At 50.0% G+C, this 18557-nt stretch overlaps 1 protein-coding gene across 1 annotated transcript; it reads left to right on the top strand.

Annotated features, from left to right (window-relative positions):
- Positions 1 to 761: 761 nt before the first annotated feature.
- Positions 762 to 16779, top strand: NT5DC4 (5'-nucleotidase domain containing 4). The gene is given in 19 exon segments (XM_042933020.1): positions 762 to 856; positions 1383 to 1456; positions 1541 to 1686; positions 1744 to 1838; positions 2060 to 2166; positions 2276 to 2333; positions 2668 to 2761; positions 3027 to 3080; positions 3319 to 3402; positions 3962 to 3994; positions 4724 to 4849; positions 5075 to 5141; positions 5268 to 5438; positions 6381 to 6432; positions 6788 to 6848; positions 9397 to 9474; positions 15053 to 15205; positions 16167 to 16268; positions 16692 to 16779. Coding segments are annotated over 19 exon segments (1701 nt in total). The 3' UTR covers positions 16743 to 16779.
- Positions 16780 to 18557: the final 1778 nt, after the last annotated feature.

Here is an 18557-nt window from a genome sequence, read left to right as displayed (position 1 = left end):
TTGTAATTTTTTCTGAGATTCTTGTCATCTGCCACTTCCTATAGCTCGTGGCATGCTTTTAAGCAATTATTCCTTCAAGTGGCATTGGCTGAGAAATTGATTGCCAAGTGTGTGAGAGTTGTGCATAGAGCAAGAGTCCTGAGTTCTTTATGTATTTATTAAAGTCTCTTTTATTATTATTTTAAAAATTTATTCATTTATTTTGAGAGAGAGAGAGAGAGAGAATGAACAGGGAAGTGGCAGAGAGAGAGGGGGAGAGAGAGAGAATCCCAAGCAGGCTCCACACTGTCAATGAAGAGCTTGAGTCAAGCTTGAGCTTGCAAACCATGAGATCACGTCCGGAGCCCAAACCAAGAGTCAGCGATTAACCGACTGAGCCACCCAGGTGCCCCAAGACTCTTTTATTTTTTAAAGTACATGAGTCTCCTGCCTTTGTAAACCCTATGTTTGGTTCATCCTGGGTTGAAGGGCTCTAGGTGGTTGAAGTCCTTGGAGGCATAAGCCCTAGAAATGGAGGTGGTATAATATTGATGGATTGTTCTTCCTTGATCATAACTGCTTTCCTTTTTGAAGAAAGGAGGGGATACCAGAGGCTAACATGGATTACTCCTCCCCCAAAAGAGAAGATGGGGGCCCAGGGTGGGGCCAGCTGGGTCAGTGGTGTCCGAAGTGTTTGAGGGATAAGGAAGCTGCTGGCTCCCACTGATAGTGAGCAGATGGCTGGGGAAGGAACCATTGCCTCCTGCTCACTCTTCATGGTGATGGCCAGCGTGGATGGGGGAGAGCAAAGAGAGCCCCAAGGGGAGCCACAACGCCTGGTCTCCTCTCAAGTCCTGAAGTAGGACTGGCACCAGCGGTGTCTAGATGGGCACTTGGGGTGGGGCTCGGGGGCATCTCAGCCTGTAAACACCCCATTTCCTGACATACTCCTCATTACACAGCACGGGTGACTCCTTTAAATACACAGATATGGTGACACTCAAAACGCTGACAAGCACCTGTGCTTGCGTGGGGACCCCCTTCTCTCTAAGTGGGCAGTGACCTGTTACCTGGAAACAGCAACAATATACACTCAGGCAGGGAAGGCGTGCCCTCCACTTCCCTCCCGTATGGTGACCAGGGCTGCCCATTTGTGACAAACACATCTCTGAACTTGGACACAGTGACCCCACTCAAAAAAGTGACACCCCAGATGATAATTGCACACCCACAGGGATGCCCACAGCACACTCCCGCATGGTGAGCTGCTCCTCTTCAGAAGCTCCCTGTCCGCACTTACACATGCTCACACGCGTGTGCTCAGACACGCTCAGACCCACTCAGACCCAACGGAGCTTGGGGAGCTGAGGGGCTGATTCCAACATTCTTCTTCCCCTCCCCAGGATTTTTGTCAATTGCAGGTTGGTGCTGGGGAAGATTCGCTGCTTTGGCTTTGACATGGACTACACCCTGGCTGGTAGGGAGGGAGGGAGCAGGGTATTTGGGGCTCGGGGAGCAGGGGGTAGGCACCAGCTGGCCTGGTTCTGCTTGGTTCCCACAGCCTACAAGTCCCCAGCCTATGAGGCACTGGTCTTTGAGTTACTACTGGAGTGTCTGGTGTGCATTGGGTACCCGCGAGATATCCTGCGCTACACCTATGACCCCGCCTTCCCCACCAGGTGCGGGAGCTTGCTGGGGTGGGAGGCTGTGGCTGGTAGTCAGCTCTGGAACCCCCATCCACAGCCTCTGCGCTCTCTCCCTCAGGGGCTGGTGTTTGATGTGCTCTATGGGAACCTGCTGAAGGTGGACACCCATGGGAACGTGCGGCTGGGCACCCATGGCTTCACCTTCCTCTCGGAGTAAGGGACCCGGGGAAGGGGGAAAGGATGATGGAGGAAAGAAGAAGGTGGGGGAGGAGAGACTCAGGACACAGCAGAGGCTCAGTAATGCCAGCTGGATAACAGAGGGACAGCAGGGGTGGGCGGAGGTGAGAAGGAGCAGGGGGTAGGCACCAGCTTGAGTGCAGGGCTTGAGTGCACAGCTAGGAGGAACTAGGGAGGGGGCATTGACCTCACCCAGCCTGCTCCCTCCCCAGGGCAGAGATCTGGAGCTTCTACCCCAGCAAGTTTGTTCAGAGGGACAACCTGCAGAGGTTCCACATCCTCAACACGCTCTTCAACCTGCCTGGTGAGGGCTGGATAGCGGGTGTGGGAGGTGGTCCTCGGGGACCCAGCTCTGGCCTGGGTGGGTGGCTCTGGATCCCTGGGCCAGCGACTGACTGGTCTCTCCACCCCAGAAATCTACCTGTGTGCCTGCCTGGTGGACTTCTTCTCTGGCTGCTCCCGCTACACCAAGTGAGTCCTGTGCACTGTCCAGCCCTGGGTCACCAACAGGATGCTGCCACTGCCCAGAGCCCAAGCGCTGAAGTGGGGTCCCTGCCAAGGAGCAGAGACCCTTCCTGAGGGGCTCTAGGAACTCAGTGGGAAGGCTTTCACTGCAGGCTGCCCCCCACACCTTGTAACTGGTGCCCTCCCAAGGGATGACGCTCAGCACAGGGTGATACCCCTTCCAGCATGGTTGGGACATAAGTTCAGTGTGGTTTGAGGGGTGACTCTGGTATAGGATCTGGGCTGAGTGGTCACCTCAGGCCCCCTTATCAGCCTGTCTTGTTCTCTTGGCCTGCCCCAGCTGTGACACTGGCTATCAGCATGGGAACCTCTTCATGTCCTTCCGAAGCCTCTTCCAGGATGTGAGTGATGCCATGGATAATGTCCACCAGTCGGTGAGTGCCCAGGACCCCAGGACCCTTGACCTGTCTGCCTTTGGCTCTGCTGGGTGTGGCCCAATGGCTCCAGCCTCCACAGAATTTCCTCTTTCCTTCCCTCTGGGGACTATGGTTTGGGCTCCTGCACCTTGGACGCATGCATGCAGGTGGGCATGCATGCACACGCACACCTGCATGCACATGCATGTGTGCACACCCGTGCGTGCACACACACACACACACACACACACACACACACACACAGCTCTGCTCCCCCCTGCAGGGCTGTCTGAAGGAGAAGACCCTGGAAGACTTGGACAAATACATGGAGAAGGATGTGAATGGGTCATGACCAGGCCTGTCCCTTTGTCCCCCTCCTCCCCAGGGCAGTGGAACTGTGTCCCTGTCTCCCCCGCTCAAGATGTGGGCAGAGCTCTGTGGCCTCGTCTTGCTCACAAACTTTCCTGCTTGGCCTGGAGCCCCGTGCCTGGGAGGCCGAGAGCTGAGAAAGGGATCCCAGGGCAGCTGGGGGAGACCCCACCCCTGGAAGTGACTGACCTCTGCCTCTGCTCCAGGTGCGAATCACCATCCTGCTGGGTGAGATGAAGGAAGTTGGGAAAGTATTTCTGGCTACAAACAGCAGCTACAACTACACGGATGTGAGTGTGTGGGTGGAGGGGTGGGAATCTCAGCCATTAGAGCCCAGAGGACATTGGAATCTGCCTTTCTTGGACCCTGAAGGAAACTGAGGCCCTGTAGGAACAGTGAGGAGTAGGAAAGAGCAAAGGCCATGGTACCCCCATGGTCTGGTTGGCGTTTTGGGTTCCATTTCTTCGCCTTGAAAAAAATTTTTTTTAATGTTTATTTAGTTTTGAGAGAGAGAGAGAGAGACAGAGGACAAGCAGAGGAGGGGCAGAGAGAGGAGGACACAGAATCCAAGGCAGGCTCCAGGCTCTGAGCTGTCAGCACAGAGCCTGACACGGGGCTCAAACTCACGAGCTGTGAGATCATGACCTGAGCTGAAGTCAGATGCTCAATGGACTGAGCCACCTAGGGGCTCTATTTCTTGGCCTTTTTTAAGGTCTCAGTGGATTAAGAAATTTCTCCCCATCTTGCTCCTGTGGTCCTCAGCGTATCCTGTGGGGTGAGGGCATAGGCAGGCAGCAGCCCCTGGCCCAGCCTACCTAGGTGCTCTGCCCCTTGCTCTTTCTCTGCCAGGCCATCATGACCTACCTGTTTGGCATTAGTGAGGTGAGTGCCACGTGCCGGGCTGGGGTGGGCTGTACCAGGAGTTGGACCAGGCCAGGCCACGGTGCTGAGGGCCTCTCCCATGTCTAGCCCTCCCCCTGAGGAAGAACCAAGCGTGGGAGGGGGCATTTCACATGCATGGGCTTTGCTGGAGCCTCTGCAGTGGGTGGGAGGCCGTGACCTCAGCCAGGCCAAGGGGTCAGGGAAGCCACTGATGGCCTTGGAGACAGCCATGAAGAGGCAGTCGGTTGTTTGGGGAAGGGCCTAATGAGGTGCAAGGGGGTGAGATCAGGTTGTGGCAGGCCCAGGGGAGGGGTGTGTGTGACATACCCTGTGGCACCATGTGTGACCAGGTGTCACTGGCAGGCAAACGGGTGAGCAGGGCTCTAACTCAGCAACTGTGCTCATATCCTGACGCTGACAGGAGAGCCTGCACAGTGTCCAACACCAGCTTCCATAAATACCTTTTGAGCACTTCCTTGTGCCAGAGTGGTCATGGTCAAGGATGCTGGGGAGGCAGACCATGTGGTTCTCGAATCCAGGGGTGTACAGGGCTAGGAGTCAGGACCAGGATGCACGGATGGGCATGTGACTTGAGGGCTGGCAAGCTTTCACCAGTCCAGAGCTTGGTGGGTGGCCAGGGAAGAGCTGTGAGGTGTGTCGGGGTCCAATGTTCCAGACTGTGTGTGTGTGTGTGTCTGCACGCGCTCCCATCCCTTCACAACCCCACAGGCTGAAGGCTCAGCCAGGCCCTGGAGGTCTTACTTCGACCTGATTGTGGTGGACACACAGAAGCCCTGCTTCTTTGCTGAGGGGACGGTGCTGAGACAGGTCAACAGGGTAATGGCAGGGGCTGAGGCCCCATCTACCTTGACCCATGGGCCACAAGGTGGGGAGGGACCCTGCTCCTCACGCTTGACCTGCCCTTGGGAGTTGCCTCTCTGCTAACTCTGTCCTTGGAGGCCGGGAACCAGGGGGCTCCTTTGGGACTCTGTCACCTCCTTCCTCTCATGCCCCCATAGTAATCCTGGCCACTCCCAGTGCTCTGTTCTCTCTGACCAGGGTGCCCCTCTCCTCTTCTAGGATTCAGGCAAGCTCCGTGTGGGCACCTACATGGGGCCCCACCAGCACTGTGTAGTTTACTCTGGAGGTACCAGCTCCCGCCTTGTCCCCGTGCCTCCACAGACACCCTCCCTAGACTAGGAACCCATGTCCCCAACCTGCCCACCAGGACAGGAGGGGCTCTGAGCAAGCCTGTCCTCCCATGGTGGGGCAGGCTCTTCGGACATGGTGTGTGAGCTGCTCGGGGTACAGGGGAAGGATATCCTGTACATTGGGGATCACATCTTTGGAGACATCCTCAAGTCCAAGAAGTGGCAGGACTGGCGAACTTGCCTGGTGGTTCCTGAGCTGTTCCGGGAGCTTGGGATCTGGGACCAAGAGAAGGGTGAGCTGTGTGTGGGGGGGCTTCAGGACCAGGTGGGGGGGGCACTGGCCACCAGTGCAGAGGCCTGCCCCTTCATCATCTTGTCCTCTTCCCTGTTGGGGGTTAGTAGTAACTGTGATAATATTGTCCACTCTGTGGTTTATGAGAGTGGATCTACTTTACCCAGAGGAAACAGAGATCCAGAGAGGTTAAGAAACTTGCCCAAATTCGGGGCGCCTGGGTGGCTCAGTCAGTTAAGTGTCTGACTTTGGCGCGGGTCATGATCTCACAGTCTGTGAGTTCGAGCCCTGCATTGGGCTCTGTGCTGACAGCTCAGAGCCTGGAGTCTGTTTCAGATCTGTATCTCCCTCTCTTTCTGCCCCTCCCCTGCTCTGTCTCTGTCTCAAAAATAAATTAAAAAACACTAAAAAAAAAAAAAAAAAAAAAGGAAACTTGCCCAAATTCACACAGGCAGAAAAGGGCAAACTGACTCAAATACCTGTGTCCTGACTCCAGGGTGTTGTGGTGGTTCTGTAGTCTGAGAGTTCCTTCCTCACCTGACTGTACCCTCTCCACTCACCTGAGGACTCTCCAAGAGTGGAAGGTACAGTTCCACACCTGGGAATGACTCGAAGTATCCTCTGGGTCAGGAGTAGCTGTGAGCCTAAACAATTTGGGTTTGTTCTAAAAGCTGGGTTTGACTCATTACCATGTGACCGTGGGTGAGTCACCTGACTGCCTGACTAGCTTCGTCACCTGTCCCGCAGGACCTTTGCTGTCTCTGCTTTGCTCTGAGCTGAGCCTCAATCGATGTAAGGAAGGGGCAAGGGATGTTATGTACACAGCTGGGGGTGTGTAGACCCCTGGTGACCTGTCCACCCTCACCAGTGGAACTGGGCCTGGGGCAGACAAAGGTAGGCAGGGCTGTCCCTCATCCCCTGCTGTCCTCTGTCTACTTTTCAGAGTGGATGGAGGAGCTGAAGAGGCTGAACATGCACTTGGCAGACCTGTACCAGTGAGAGAGCCCTGGCCTATGCTCCCTGCTAGCAGAGGGGAGAGGGGTGGAGGGTCCTGGCCAGGGTAGTCAGGAAATCAAGATCTGCTCCAGGCTGGGCTTCCCTAGGAAACTGGATTTGGGGATCCCTCTGACCCCCTTGGGTTGCATTATGACCTCTAGATCCTTCCTCCTTACCCGCTCAGCACGAACTCAGGATGCCTGCCCTCTCACACAGGTGTGCACACCCAGCCCGGCAACTCCACCGGGTGCCTGTGGAGTGTCCTCTGACCTCCATGGGGTCTAGGGAGGTTGTGCCTGGAGCTTGGAGGCACCGTTCCTTTTCTCCTGGATCATGTGGCTGTTTTTGCACCAGGCACATGGATGGGAGCAGTTATGGGCTGCAAGTTATCAACTCCACCAAGAGGGAGATTCAGGTAAGAGGGGGAGCTGAGTGAGGAGACCCCTAGTGAGGGTTGGGGGGCCAGGGGTGTGCCTCCAGGCTGCCTGCCCTGATCTGCTCTGTCCCAGGTTCCTGAGCCCAGTTACAGGATTTTCCACAACCCCTGCAGAGCTCCACTTGTCCTTGTCTGCCAGCGCCCTCTGCTGGCCTGTGCTCCAAATGACAGCAGAGTGCGGCTGCAGGAGGACTGAGTTCAGGGTGATTTGTGGAGCGTGGCTAGACCCTCAATCTCCGTTAACCTAATCTCCATGAACCCTCCTTGAGACGTGCCTGCCTGTTGGGTCGGGTCCCCAACGTGCCGGACTAGCCAGCTGTGATCAGCGTCTGGGGGCAGCTAGATGAGCGGTCCCAGAAGATGGGGGTTAGGGCCAGTGAGCTGACGGGTCCTGGGAAAAGAAGGAAGGAAAACACACCCTGTGGCACTACCGACCAGCCACCAAAGCTGGGAGAGTCCCATAGCCCATGTCAACAGATTCAGGCCAATTGGCATTCACAGAGCCAGCTGGGACCAATGATGAAGGATCCCTGCTGAGCCTTTTGGAGGGTATAAAGCCCTTGCCTGCTATTTGATCCTTCCATAGCCCTGAGAGGTGGGCTGGGCAGGGACAGCTACCTTTGTCTGACAGATGGGAAACAGGTTCGGAGAGAGGAAATTGCATGCTTTTGGTCACTTTTGGAGTAAATGTCCAGATCAGTTCTCTAGACGCTAAAAGCAAGGCCTGGTGAGGAGGTGGAGACCTGCTAGGTGGGCAGGAGTGGGTGGGGCCAGGTGTGTGGGCCTCTGCAAAGCCCTCTGTCGGGGCATCAGAAGCTACATTAAGCTGAGGGTTTAGTCCGGGTGGTCAGGCAGGTAACTGAGGAAAGCAGGAAGGGGGGTCTGTGGCAAAGTGGAGAGCTGCCCCACCTCCCTAAGCTCCATGTGCCACCTCCGGGGTTAAAGAACACAGCTCCTTCCCAACTGGGGGTAGACACCCTGGTGTCTCCAGGTGACAGACCCAGGGAGGGCAGAGCTGGCCCCAGCAGGGGGGGATTCGTCTGTGGGTGATGCAGGTCCCGATGGGGGGGATCTCTTCTCTGCCAGAGAGTCACCCGGGAGCTGGACCTGTGCTACAGCGCGATGGGCAGCCTATTCCACTGAGGTTTCCGCCAGACGCTTTTCTCCAACCAGCTGATGGCGCTATGCAGACCTCTACACCGCTGCCTGCCTCAACTTCCTGAACCACCCGCTCAGCTTGCTGTATCCGGCGGTCCCGGAGCTGGTGGGTCCCTGCAGAACCTCTCTGGCTATCCCTGACCCTCTGCCCCAGGAGGAGCCGCTGGTCCCCAGCCCTGCCAAGAGCTTCTGAGGTCACCAGGCCCAATCTCCCACCTCCAGACACAAGTGGGTCAAAGCCTTGCAGGTAACTGTGGGCAACACAAAACATGCATGGGAGCAGTTACAGATATAAGTTGCCTCTGCTGGGGAAGCTTCCCTCATGCCCAACCTTCACACCTGCTTTCAGTGGAGGCCACATTAACTCAGTATTTCCTTAATAGAAAGGATGCCAGTTGCTAGGAGGAAAGCTATAGTCCCTCTGCTCTCAGTTAACACGCAGTGACTGCAGAAGGAATGGACGAAGCCGCAGATGATGCGGTAAATGCTCCAGCTGGTTTTCCTCTGGAACACCTGGACATGCTTCTGGGTCAAGAGCAGGGAAGTGGCAGTGGTCGTGACGCCCCCCGGGGTTAGTGGAGCCGTGAGACCGACCAGCGCAGTGCTTCCCTGAGCACGCGTGTCGGTTCATCCCAGCGGGATGTCATTATTTCCATCTTATAACATGTAGTCTCATGTCAAGGATCGGGACTTGAAAGTAGTTCTCCAGGGCTCCCTGCCTCCTGCTTTCCTTGCCACGATCAGCTAGCTGCCTTCTAGATGTTTGAGAGGGAAAACCATCTTCGGAGTGTCTCCTGTGTTTCCTGTATTGGGCTGTGTGACTTTTTTTTTTTTTTTTTTTTTTTTTTAACTGATTCTGCTTAATGCTCAGTATAACCTACCAAAGTTGTTCTTTAAAATTTTTTTTTAACATTCATTTTTTGAGAGTGAGAGAGACAGAGCATGAGCAGAGGAGGAGCAGAGAGAGAGGGAGACACAGAATCCGAAGCAGGCTCCAGGCTCTGAGCTGTCAGCACAGAACCTGTTGTGGAGCTCGAACTCAACGCACGAACCGCGAGATCATGACCTGAGCTGAAGTCAGATGCTTAATCGACTGAGCCACCCAGGCACCCCCAAAGTAGTTCTTGACCTTTACCCAACCGTGCTGGCCGGGAATTTTTGACAAAATGATGTCTATCTACCAGAACCTTCCTTCTCTGGCTCACCCTCCTGGGCTTCCTCTTCTATGACATCATTGGGCAGGGAGCTGGCAGCTGTGGGCAGAGTGGAGTGTGTGTGTGTGGGGTTGTTGTCTGTAAAACCCGGGGGCTTCTGGGAAGCCTTACCACTGGAGGAACTACTACATCTCCACCTGCCTTTGTCCTTATAGATACTGCATGAGTCTGCTGTGGAGCAGGAACGGGTTAACCAGCATCCCCTCTCCTGCCCTGTCTTCTACAGCCTGAGGGTGAGCTGCTAGGAGGTGGCAGGTTGCTGGCTGTGGGGGGGGGGGGGGTAGGTAGGGGAGGATGGGGAGGGTGGGGGGCTGGGGCTTAGCAACCTGGGGCTACCATGGGCTAGACCAGGAGGGCCCAATGGGATGGTATCAACCCAATGAGGCATTTTGAAGATTTGTGGAAGCTTTTTTTGTCTTCAGGTGTAATCACTCCTGAGTATTTGTGTAGAAAGACATATTATTTTATCACAAATTGCTTTCCTTTTTCTTTCTCCTATGTTACAGTAGTACATTGATTTTGAAAATTGTAGAGACAATAATTATACTATCTATGAATTTCAATTCAGGATAGAAAAGGGGAAATTAAAGTGTATTTATTTATTTATTTAAATGTTTATTTATTTTTGAGACAGAGCATGAACGGGGGAGGGTCAGAGAGAGAGGGAGACACAGAATCTGAAACAGGTTCCAGGCTCTGAGCTGTCAGCACAGAGCCCGATGCGGGGCTCGAACTCACAGACCATGAGATCATGACCTGAGCCGAAGTCGGAAGCTCAACTGACTGAGCCACCCAGGCGCCCCAATGTTTGTTTTTAAAATGGGCATCAGGTCCCATAGGGCTGGGAAGCGCTGGCTCTAAGCCCAGTTTCACAGGTTTTGTTGAGCAGAGGCTCGCTGACTTTACTGGTGCCTTGCACCTCTCCAGACCACTTCTGGCTGATTCATCTGACAAATCCATTCCCACTCTGGGGAAGGTTGCAGAGCACGTGCTCTTCCAGGGTAGGATTCCTCTCCAGACAGCCTTTATAAGCACCGTGAGTAGGGACTCCACCTCAGCTCCTTTGTCACTTTGTGCTGCCTGGTCCCCCTCTGAGCTGAGACTCCAGCTTTCATGAGTGGCAAACGTGGCTCCCACCCTAGTTTTCATCCCTGAACCCTGCATGAGGATTCCCGTTTCTACCCTGGCTTTCCTGGAGCTTGATTTTAAAAATGTCCATACCATAGATTTCCTTTTGCTGGGTGGTTCCAGGCTCAGGGTGCATTTTTTCAACCAGTGTTTACCTGGTGCCTCCTGCACACCCAATAATTTAGAAATGGAGTCGTAAGCTACCTAATTCCTGCCTGGGAGCAGCTCAGAATTCAAGTACACCGACGATCTTTTATCAGTGGTCTTGCAACTATTTTTCCATCCCAGCCCGTCAGAGGGCTGGACGCATTCCCATCAGGAATCGTGGGTTCTCTGGGGATGTGTGTGGTTTGGCTTCTCTACCCCTCATCTCCATCCCAGACCAGACTAAGGTATTCGGACACATGGTCTACCCATGGTTGGGCGCTCTTGTGTGAGCTTGGGAGGACGGGTTCCGTAACCAGATTTCTTTGGCTGAGGGCAAGGAGAGAGTTGAGGACCAAGAGGGCTGCATGGAGGCCGAATGAATCCTGGACATGTGCTGGCTTCATGGTCATCTTCTACTTGAGATATTTTTCAGATAAATGGAAAAGTGTGGAAGAGAGAAAAAGCAATCCATATTGAATTCTCCCAAATGTAACAGATTTGGAGCCCAAGAACACATCTTTTAGGGAGGAGGGAGGATTGTCATCCTAGAAGACATTCCCTATGGCCTTTGGGCCATTTGGAAATGGATGGAACAAGTGGAATTGCTGTACCCAGTCCCAGTCCCCCTGAGCCGCATCATGCTTCACATCCAATGTTGTTCCTACACATTTCTTTTAAGAAAAATAATATTTCCATGCACTTTTGATTCTGTTACGAGTAATAACAATACCTGATAGGCCATAGGTGATTTCATTAACCGTTCTTTCTTTCCAGGTCACTATGAAAGATTGATGAGTAAATGTGATAGCACCAACATCTTTGAGCTTCATGTGTACATGTATTGAAACATGTAAGAAATCATACTTATGATTTAAGAACTTGGGACTTTATTTTGGTAGGAGCTGCCCTGTGGTACTGAGCCTGGGTCCTACATTGTTCTGATGTCACTCCTACAGCTCGTGTTTTGTCTGTTAGTGGTATCATCTGGCATTATATAGAGGCTTAGAATGAATATACATCTACATAACTGAAATGACAAACTCTTGAAGGAACAGGTCTGTGAAACAGTTCACTAGCTTCACTTTCTGTGGAGAAACAAGGCAAACATTTGGAATATCTGAGGATAAATAAGGGACAACAGGCCATGAGCTCAGAGAGTTTCAGAAGCTTCCGGGTCTGACATTGCTATGGCCTTTGTTTTTCTTCCTGGGCTGACTTGTGGGCCTGAGTCTGCAAGGCAGCTTCTCCAGGCAAAGACCAGGTGTCCTTGGCCTTGTGTCTTCACTAGATTCTTATTCAAGGGCTAGAGGGTAGCATTTTTCAGGAAAATTGCTCAGACCCTAGGCCCATACTTTTCTGGAAAGATGGCTGAAATATGGCATGGTAACCAATACTACAAAAATTGGCCCTTGGAATTCCCTTCTAGGTTAGCGAGAATGCAGAGAGGGCTGGGGGATGAACAGCCCGCAGAAGAACGAGAAAGGTCTGAGGAAGAGAGTGAGGGAGGGGAGGGGAAAGAGGTGGCCAGAGGGCCTTTCCCATGCTTTTCCTTCTGCCTGAAGCATCCCCTGACTCTTCTCCTTAAACCTGCTCTTTCCATCAGCTCTCCAAGGGTCTCCCCACCTCTCTGACTGGATCAGACCCTTTCACACTTGTGTCCCTCCTGGACTCTTGGCTCCATGGTCAGCTCATTTGGCTCGTTGCTGCTTCTCTGGCATCTACAGTGTCCTGTAGTTTTACCAAGTGAATGACATCACCTGCTTTATTATTACATTGCAGGGGAAAGGGCAGGGCAAAAGATGGATTGTAAGATAAGAGGACATGGGAAAAGGCTAGAAAACCGTGGATTAGAACCCTTCTAAACTCTTAGGAACCCAGCTGGGGCATGGTAGGGTACTTCTATCTGGGAGCTGTTCATTTAATGAAGTTTTTTTTTTTTTTTTAAAGTTTATTTATTTGAGAGAAAGGGAGAGAGAGAGAGAGAGAGAGGGAGAGAGAATGTGAGTGGGGGAGGGGCAAAGAGGAAGGGAGAGAGAGAATCCCAAGCAGATTCAGTGCTGTCAGTGCAGAGTCTGATGTTGGACTCGATCCCGTGAACTGTGAGATCATGACCTGAGCTGAAATCAAGAGTCAGATGCTCAACTGACTGGGCCACCCAGGCGCCTGAAGTTCTGTCTTTTAAGTCTGATGTTACCTCTATATCATTTACCTACATTGTAGTTGGGGATGTACTCCATTATTCCTAAGAATACCATAGATAGTGATAGTCATACCCCATTTCTGGAAGAATTTTTAGCTGGGCATGTGGCCATCCAAAATAAATTTCCCAGCCTTCTTTGAAGATAAGTGCATGTGCCCAACGGCCCTGCGATCCTAAGTAGAAATAACGTGTCCAGCTTCCAGGTTGTAACCTTAAAAGGAGAGGGGCGTGTCTTCCAGCTCCTCTCTTCCCCATTCCCTCTGGCTGGAATGTGAAATTCATTGGGAGCTATCCTGGGCCATATGGATGAGGCTGCAGGCCGGGGCTGGCAGAGCCATGAGGCGGATGTGGCCTGGGCCTAGCACCAAACACTGGACAGCTTCACTTGGACTGCTGACGTCAGAGAGAAGTTTCCCTCTGGGACTAGTTACAGACTCTGAATCCATCCCCTAATTCCGACACCCAGCCCTGAGCAGTCAGAAATGAAAGGGCTGGAAGCATCATCCCGGGGTCAGTGGCCTGGTGGTAGAAAATGTGACGGAGTCACATTTGTAGAACAAATGACAGTACTTTGGCTGTCACAGTGATTCCTGTTTAGTAAATGGGAACAGTTCAAGAAGTGCTCTTTCCTCATCACCATCCGAGTCCTCATTTCCGTACTTCAAGTGGAGGCAGGGATCAAAAGCTCTGGACTTGGTGCCAGACAACCTTGAGTTTGAAACTTCAGCCCCGTCACTGACTGTCTGACTACTGTCCCCATACCTATGTCATAAGGCCATTATGAAGATGTAGTGAGATAAGATGCACAGAACATGGCCAGAGGAATTACCAAATCAGAGTCCTACACTATTGTTTGTGTGTAGGACTTTTTCCCTAGCAACCAACAGAAACCTAATTGAAGCTGGCTTTCACATTTTGTGATCTCTAAGCAGCATCCTGGGCATTATTGGGCTTTGCAGGTAAAGTGAGTCCATCCAAAGGGAAGGAAAGGGCTGGCTGTTTGGATTCCTGCATTGTGGTGGTGGTGACCATCTATTCGTATTGAAACTTAGTGTATTAACTTTATGGTTTTATAAACCCTGTTATTATAAACCTGATCTAGAGAGATGGTGCTTCCCTCATTGTGATAAAATCTAGTTCTTGGTGAGGCTGATGGTCAGACTCTTGATCAAGGTGAGTTCTCCATGGTAATGAATGTTCCCTATGAAGCCTCTTGAGATAGTCTATCAGTGTTTCCCTGGACAAAGCCCTAATTCTCTAGGCCAAGCCATCATTGCTGTTCTTTATAATAAAGAAAATAAATGAATAAGCAGGAATGAACAAAATTTATTTTTTTTGTTTTAGATAATACTTAAATATTGAGAAAGCTAAAATTAAAAAATTCAAAATATGTTGGCTAGGTTTTTCTATACATTATATTTAAATAATGATTCTGATTTTTCCTTCCCAAGAACAGTTGCCCAGGAGGAAGGAAAGGCAGCCTAGGCTAGTCTCTTGGGGCTCGTACAGTCTGCTCAGGCCAGGTGTCCCTTAGCAGAACAAAGAATTGAAGAAACAAGTGTCCCTCCCCCTCCCCCCTCCTTGTCTTTATTTGAAGCATTTCTGAATAACAAATGCAAAATGAGATTAGAATACAAACAGCTAGGTAACGCCCCCAGTTCAGAGTTGTGTTTCACCGGAGGAGCCCTGGCAAGCTCAGGAACTGCCCTTCATCTACAGGGACCATGTGACCAAAATCAAAGTCGCACATGAAAGTCATTTAAGATCTCTGAGCGAAGGCACAGCTAAGCACCAACTCCAGAATGAGGGCCTCCGGTCGGAAGGTGAGCATCTCAGCTCAGCTCACCAGGCCTGGGAGGTCTCTCCCTCTCTGCTAAGGCGGCTGCAGGAAGGAAAATCTATCATACCGTGGCACCAACCTTCTGACATACAAAAGAACTAAGTTGGGAGTAAAGTAGCTCAAAAAAGTGAAAAATTTTACCATACTTGGGGGGGGTAAATTAATATTAAATAGTTTAAAGTTTATGCTAGAAAACTGTGGCAAACTATAGTCTTAAAGCAGTAAACCAAACAGTCCCATGGGGATATTAAATTGGAGAGTAAGCCCGGCGAGTTATTAAATTCTGAGAGCCCATAATCTGCCTGTATGTTATACAGTTTTTTCCAGGTCACCCAGACAAGGGTTATTTCTTCTTTCATGGAGGATCTGAAACATCTTTTTTTTTTTTTTTTAAGGCATTAAGAAATTATGACTCAAGGATTTTAAACCCTAATGTGACAGGCAAAGCCTCATTTTTACGGAATATAAAACACTCTGTTTCTTCCACTTCTAACAGCTCGTTAAGAGAAGCCACCACCAAGTCGTGTTCCTGCAGCATTTCCGGGTAGCGGGACACCGCTCGCTCAATCCTCGCCGACCGCCGCACGGGAGTGATCAGCTTCATGTCGTGCACTTCTGCTATTCCACTTATCCTGTGAGACAGAAAGAGGTGCATTCCAAGTCTTATTATGCCTTTTGAAGTTCTACTTATTATTCTTAATTTTTTTCTCATTCCCTGATAAGGCACGGTAGACATTTCAATGAAAGCTGATGTAAGAGGATGTGTAGCGCAGCTCTCCTACCAAGATGGCTTTTCCCTGATTGTCAGAATGAACGGGGCGGTGTCCATCTGCTCCCGGATAGTAGAAGCATAAGGATTTCCTGAACGAACTGTTAAGTGTGGTTTTTACTTGAAGTCAAATACGTGGCAGTTGGTGTTTGTTTATCCCATAAACTTTCACAGAGTTGACAGGTTTTGAGGAAATTGGGCCTTATACCAAATGGGGTTGGACTAATGAATTCTAAGATTCTTTCTAGCTCTGACAGAAAATTATTCAAAAAACGCCGTTTAAGATGGTGGACGAAACCACAATTTGAAACTGGAACAAATTGGGCACCTTCCTCGTAAGCTTTAATGTATTCCCATAAAAAGGAGCCCAGAGGCTAGGTTGCAGAGAGCTTTCCGTGCAGTGAATCTGGTCTACACCTCACAGACCCACTGATGATGATAGGCTAAGCAAAACTAGCCTATCAGTCTGCTAAAAACTCTCCTAATAAATTCCAGATTCAGCAAAAGGTGGTTTTCAGATCAACTGCTTGCCTCCATCTGTCCATGAGCCAAGTGTAATGCCGGGGCCCAGAGAGGCCGGCTGTGCTTCCCAGGGACCGACAACACAGAACTGTGTGGTCCTGGTACTTTTGTTTGGGATTCGCTTTTAAGATCATGAACAGAGACTGATGTTATATTAATGTTTTAGAAAATGACATTCATACCCTGACACAGTTCCTATGGATTCTACCTTAAACTTAAACTTACACACTCTCAATAAAATGAGCAACTTCTGTCTAGTACATCCTCGACTGCGCTCCCTGTTCTTACAGGGGGATTTGCTGTCCCTTCTCTCCCACAGCTAGGGAGGTTGCCCCTGCTTGGCACTCGGTGTCCCCTCCCCCTGGGGCTGGGAGGAAAGGGACGTCGGATCTGTAAGCGCAGGACAGATGAAGGTGAAGAGGTAGGATGGGATCCAGGAGGGAGGGGGAATCCATTCCAACAGTCTCCAGACTCCTGCAGCACCTTCCTCAGGGCAGGTCAGGTCTCCCTGGGAGTGTGTGAGGGGGATGGTGTGTGTGCACAGAAAGCACACAGATCTTCCTGTCAGTGGTCCCTCCCCTCCTCAGCTCCTTCCCTTAATGCCAAAGATGGCTTAGACTGCCTGGTCCTCACATGAGGCAGAGGGTCTCCAAAGACGGCTGGTACTCTGGGTCTGTGCAAGTCAAACTGAGAACAGGGCTTGAACTAGGCCCGTGGACACAAAGCCCGCTGTAGAGTCAGCTTACCTAGGGATCGGGGCCACCTGTAATTTGATACCAGGATGGTTATCCTGCTCTGCCTTGGTTATTTGGGGTGTTCCTGTAACCTGTTCTCTCTCTTTTAGAGAAAGACAAGACTTTTCAGATTCCGTTTTATTGGCCAGCTCTTCTATTGACGTTATATTCATCTCGGCAACTGAAGAGTCAGAGGTAACTCCTGTGTATGCAAGGTCAAGAAGGAAAGTGAGGTTTAGCAAGTTAATACTGAAACTAAAAGTCAATAAAATGACAAATCAATATATACAATGATTTCTCAATTAAAATAAAGAGGAACTGATTTGAAATGGGACATAGAACTATTTTTTCTTGCTCAGCCCTCTAGCAATGCCCTGCTACATCAGGCCATCTTTCTAACCTGCCCTCCAGGCAGTCTTTGGCCCTTCTTGCCACTTGAGATGGATCCTTGATACCTTTTCAACATTCTGAACACATACCGCCGCCCTCCCCCCCCCCCCCCCCCCCCCCCCCCCCCCCCCCCCCCCCGTCTCTTGTTCTCTCTTGAGAGAAGTTCCTTAGGGATAATCATTGGCCTTTTACCCTTATACCATATCTTGGGTCAATTTTCTTGACTCACTAGGATTAACATCCCCTCCTACCCTGGGATGAGATACTATTACTCAGACCTTAATCCCCAAAGTAATGGGTTAGTTAGCTATCATTCCACATGACTTGATTGTTTCTCAAAGTTCAATCTGTCTTAAAGGAAAATATTTGGTCACCTTCCAAGATCATAAAAATAATCTATTTTATTTTCTCAAGGTAGCTTGTTTTTTCTTGCTACTCATATAACAAACGTAAGCAATTATAGTGGGCCACTCACTGTATTTGGCACAGTGTTTTTCATAGAAGAGTTCTCTAAATGTTCTGACCAATGGTTAACTAAGTGAAAAGATGCCTGCTCTGGCCATTGTTAAAGGTGATAATGTGAATTTGGGTGTGTAAGTGCTGGGGGGTTGTTATGACGGAACATGGAACTCACTCCGAGGCATCTCTCCCTTTTGCCTCGGTCTTGTCTGAGAAAGAGCCGCTCGTCTCCTCCCACCTAGAAATCCAGGGAAGCAAGACACCCTCCTCTAGGCTGCTCTTGTGAAAACAACCTTTGTTTGGTGTTGAGCAGTACATTTAATTGTAATAATAGAAATAGATCAGCCGATGATGATGGCTGAAAAAACTAGGCCATGGAAACCAAGAAGTGAGAGGCATTTCAGGGGACTTTTAATTCATTTCTTTTTTCTCTACGTGTTCCTCAATGACTTTTACGTGAGTGGCTGGAGGGAGTGCATTTAAATGCAAAAAATGCCAATACCTTCTGTGGTTCTGTTTGTGTCTTGCAAAATATTAAGAACAACTTCACGCAACTCTTGTATTGGCTGGAAGGAAGAAAATACATAAACAGTATTAAAAACTTGCATGGGGAAAATGATCCAAGCAACTTTGCTTAACATCAAATGAACTTATTTTTATAATAAAAATGTTTCCTTTTTTAATCTCTTGTCGAACAATAAATAATATTTAAAAAATTTCAGATTTATAACTTTAGGTGAAAAATGAAGGAACAAAGAAAATGTTGGTTAAATGCTAGCATGCTTGACTTTAAAGAAGAGATGTGCTTATGGAAAGTTGTCTATAATGACATTTCTCTAAATTAATTAATTTTCTTATTGTCTCATATAATCCCACTAAAGATGTGTTCCCACATAAAGATTCTGGCCCAAAGATGTAAAGTTAGCTATACAGAAAATGCAGCATGCGTTTTTAGTGTTCTCTTAACTGAATTTTTGTTTTTAATCATAAAAGGCATATACCTCATTACAGAAAAATTGAACAATAGTCAAACTTAAAAAGAGAAATCACCCATAATCCCATCACCCAAATATAGCCGTTAGTTAGCATTTTGGGAAATTTTCTCCAGCATTTCCTTTCTTTCTTCT

Source organism: Panthera leo, chromosome A3 (genome assembly GCF_018350215.1).
Source record: "Panthera leo isolate Ple1 chromosome A3, P.leo_Ple1_pat1.1, whole genome shotgun sequence".
Classification (NCBI taxonomy): Eukaryota; Metazoa; Chordata; class Mammalia; order Carnivora; family Felidae; genus Panthera; species Panthera leo.
Note: the sequence above shows the minus strand (reverse complement) of the source record. Positions and strands in the feature narration are given on the sequence as shown.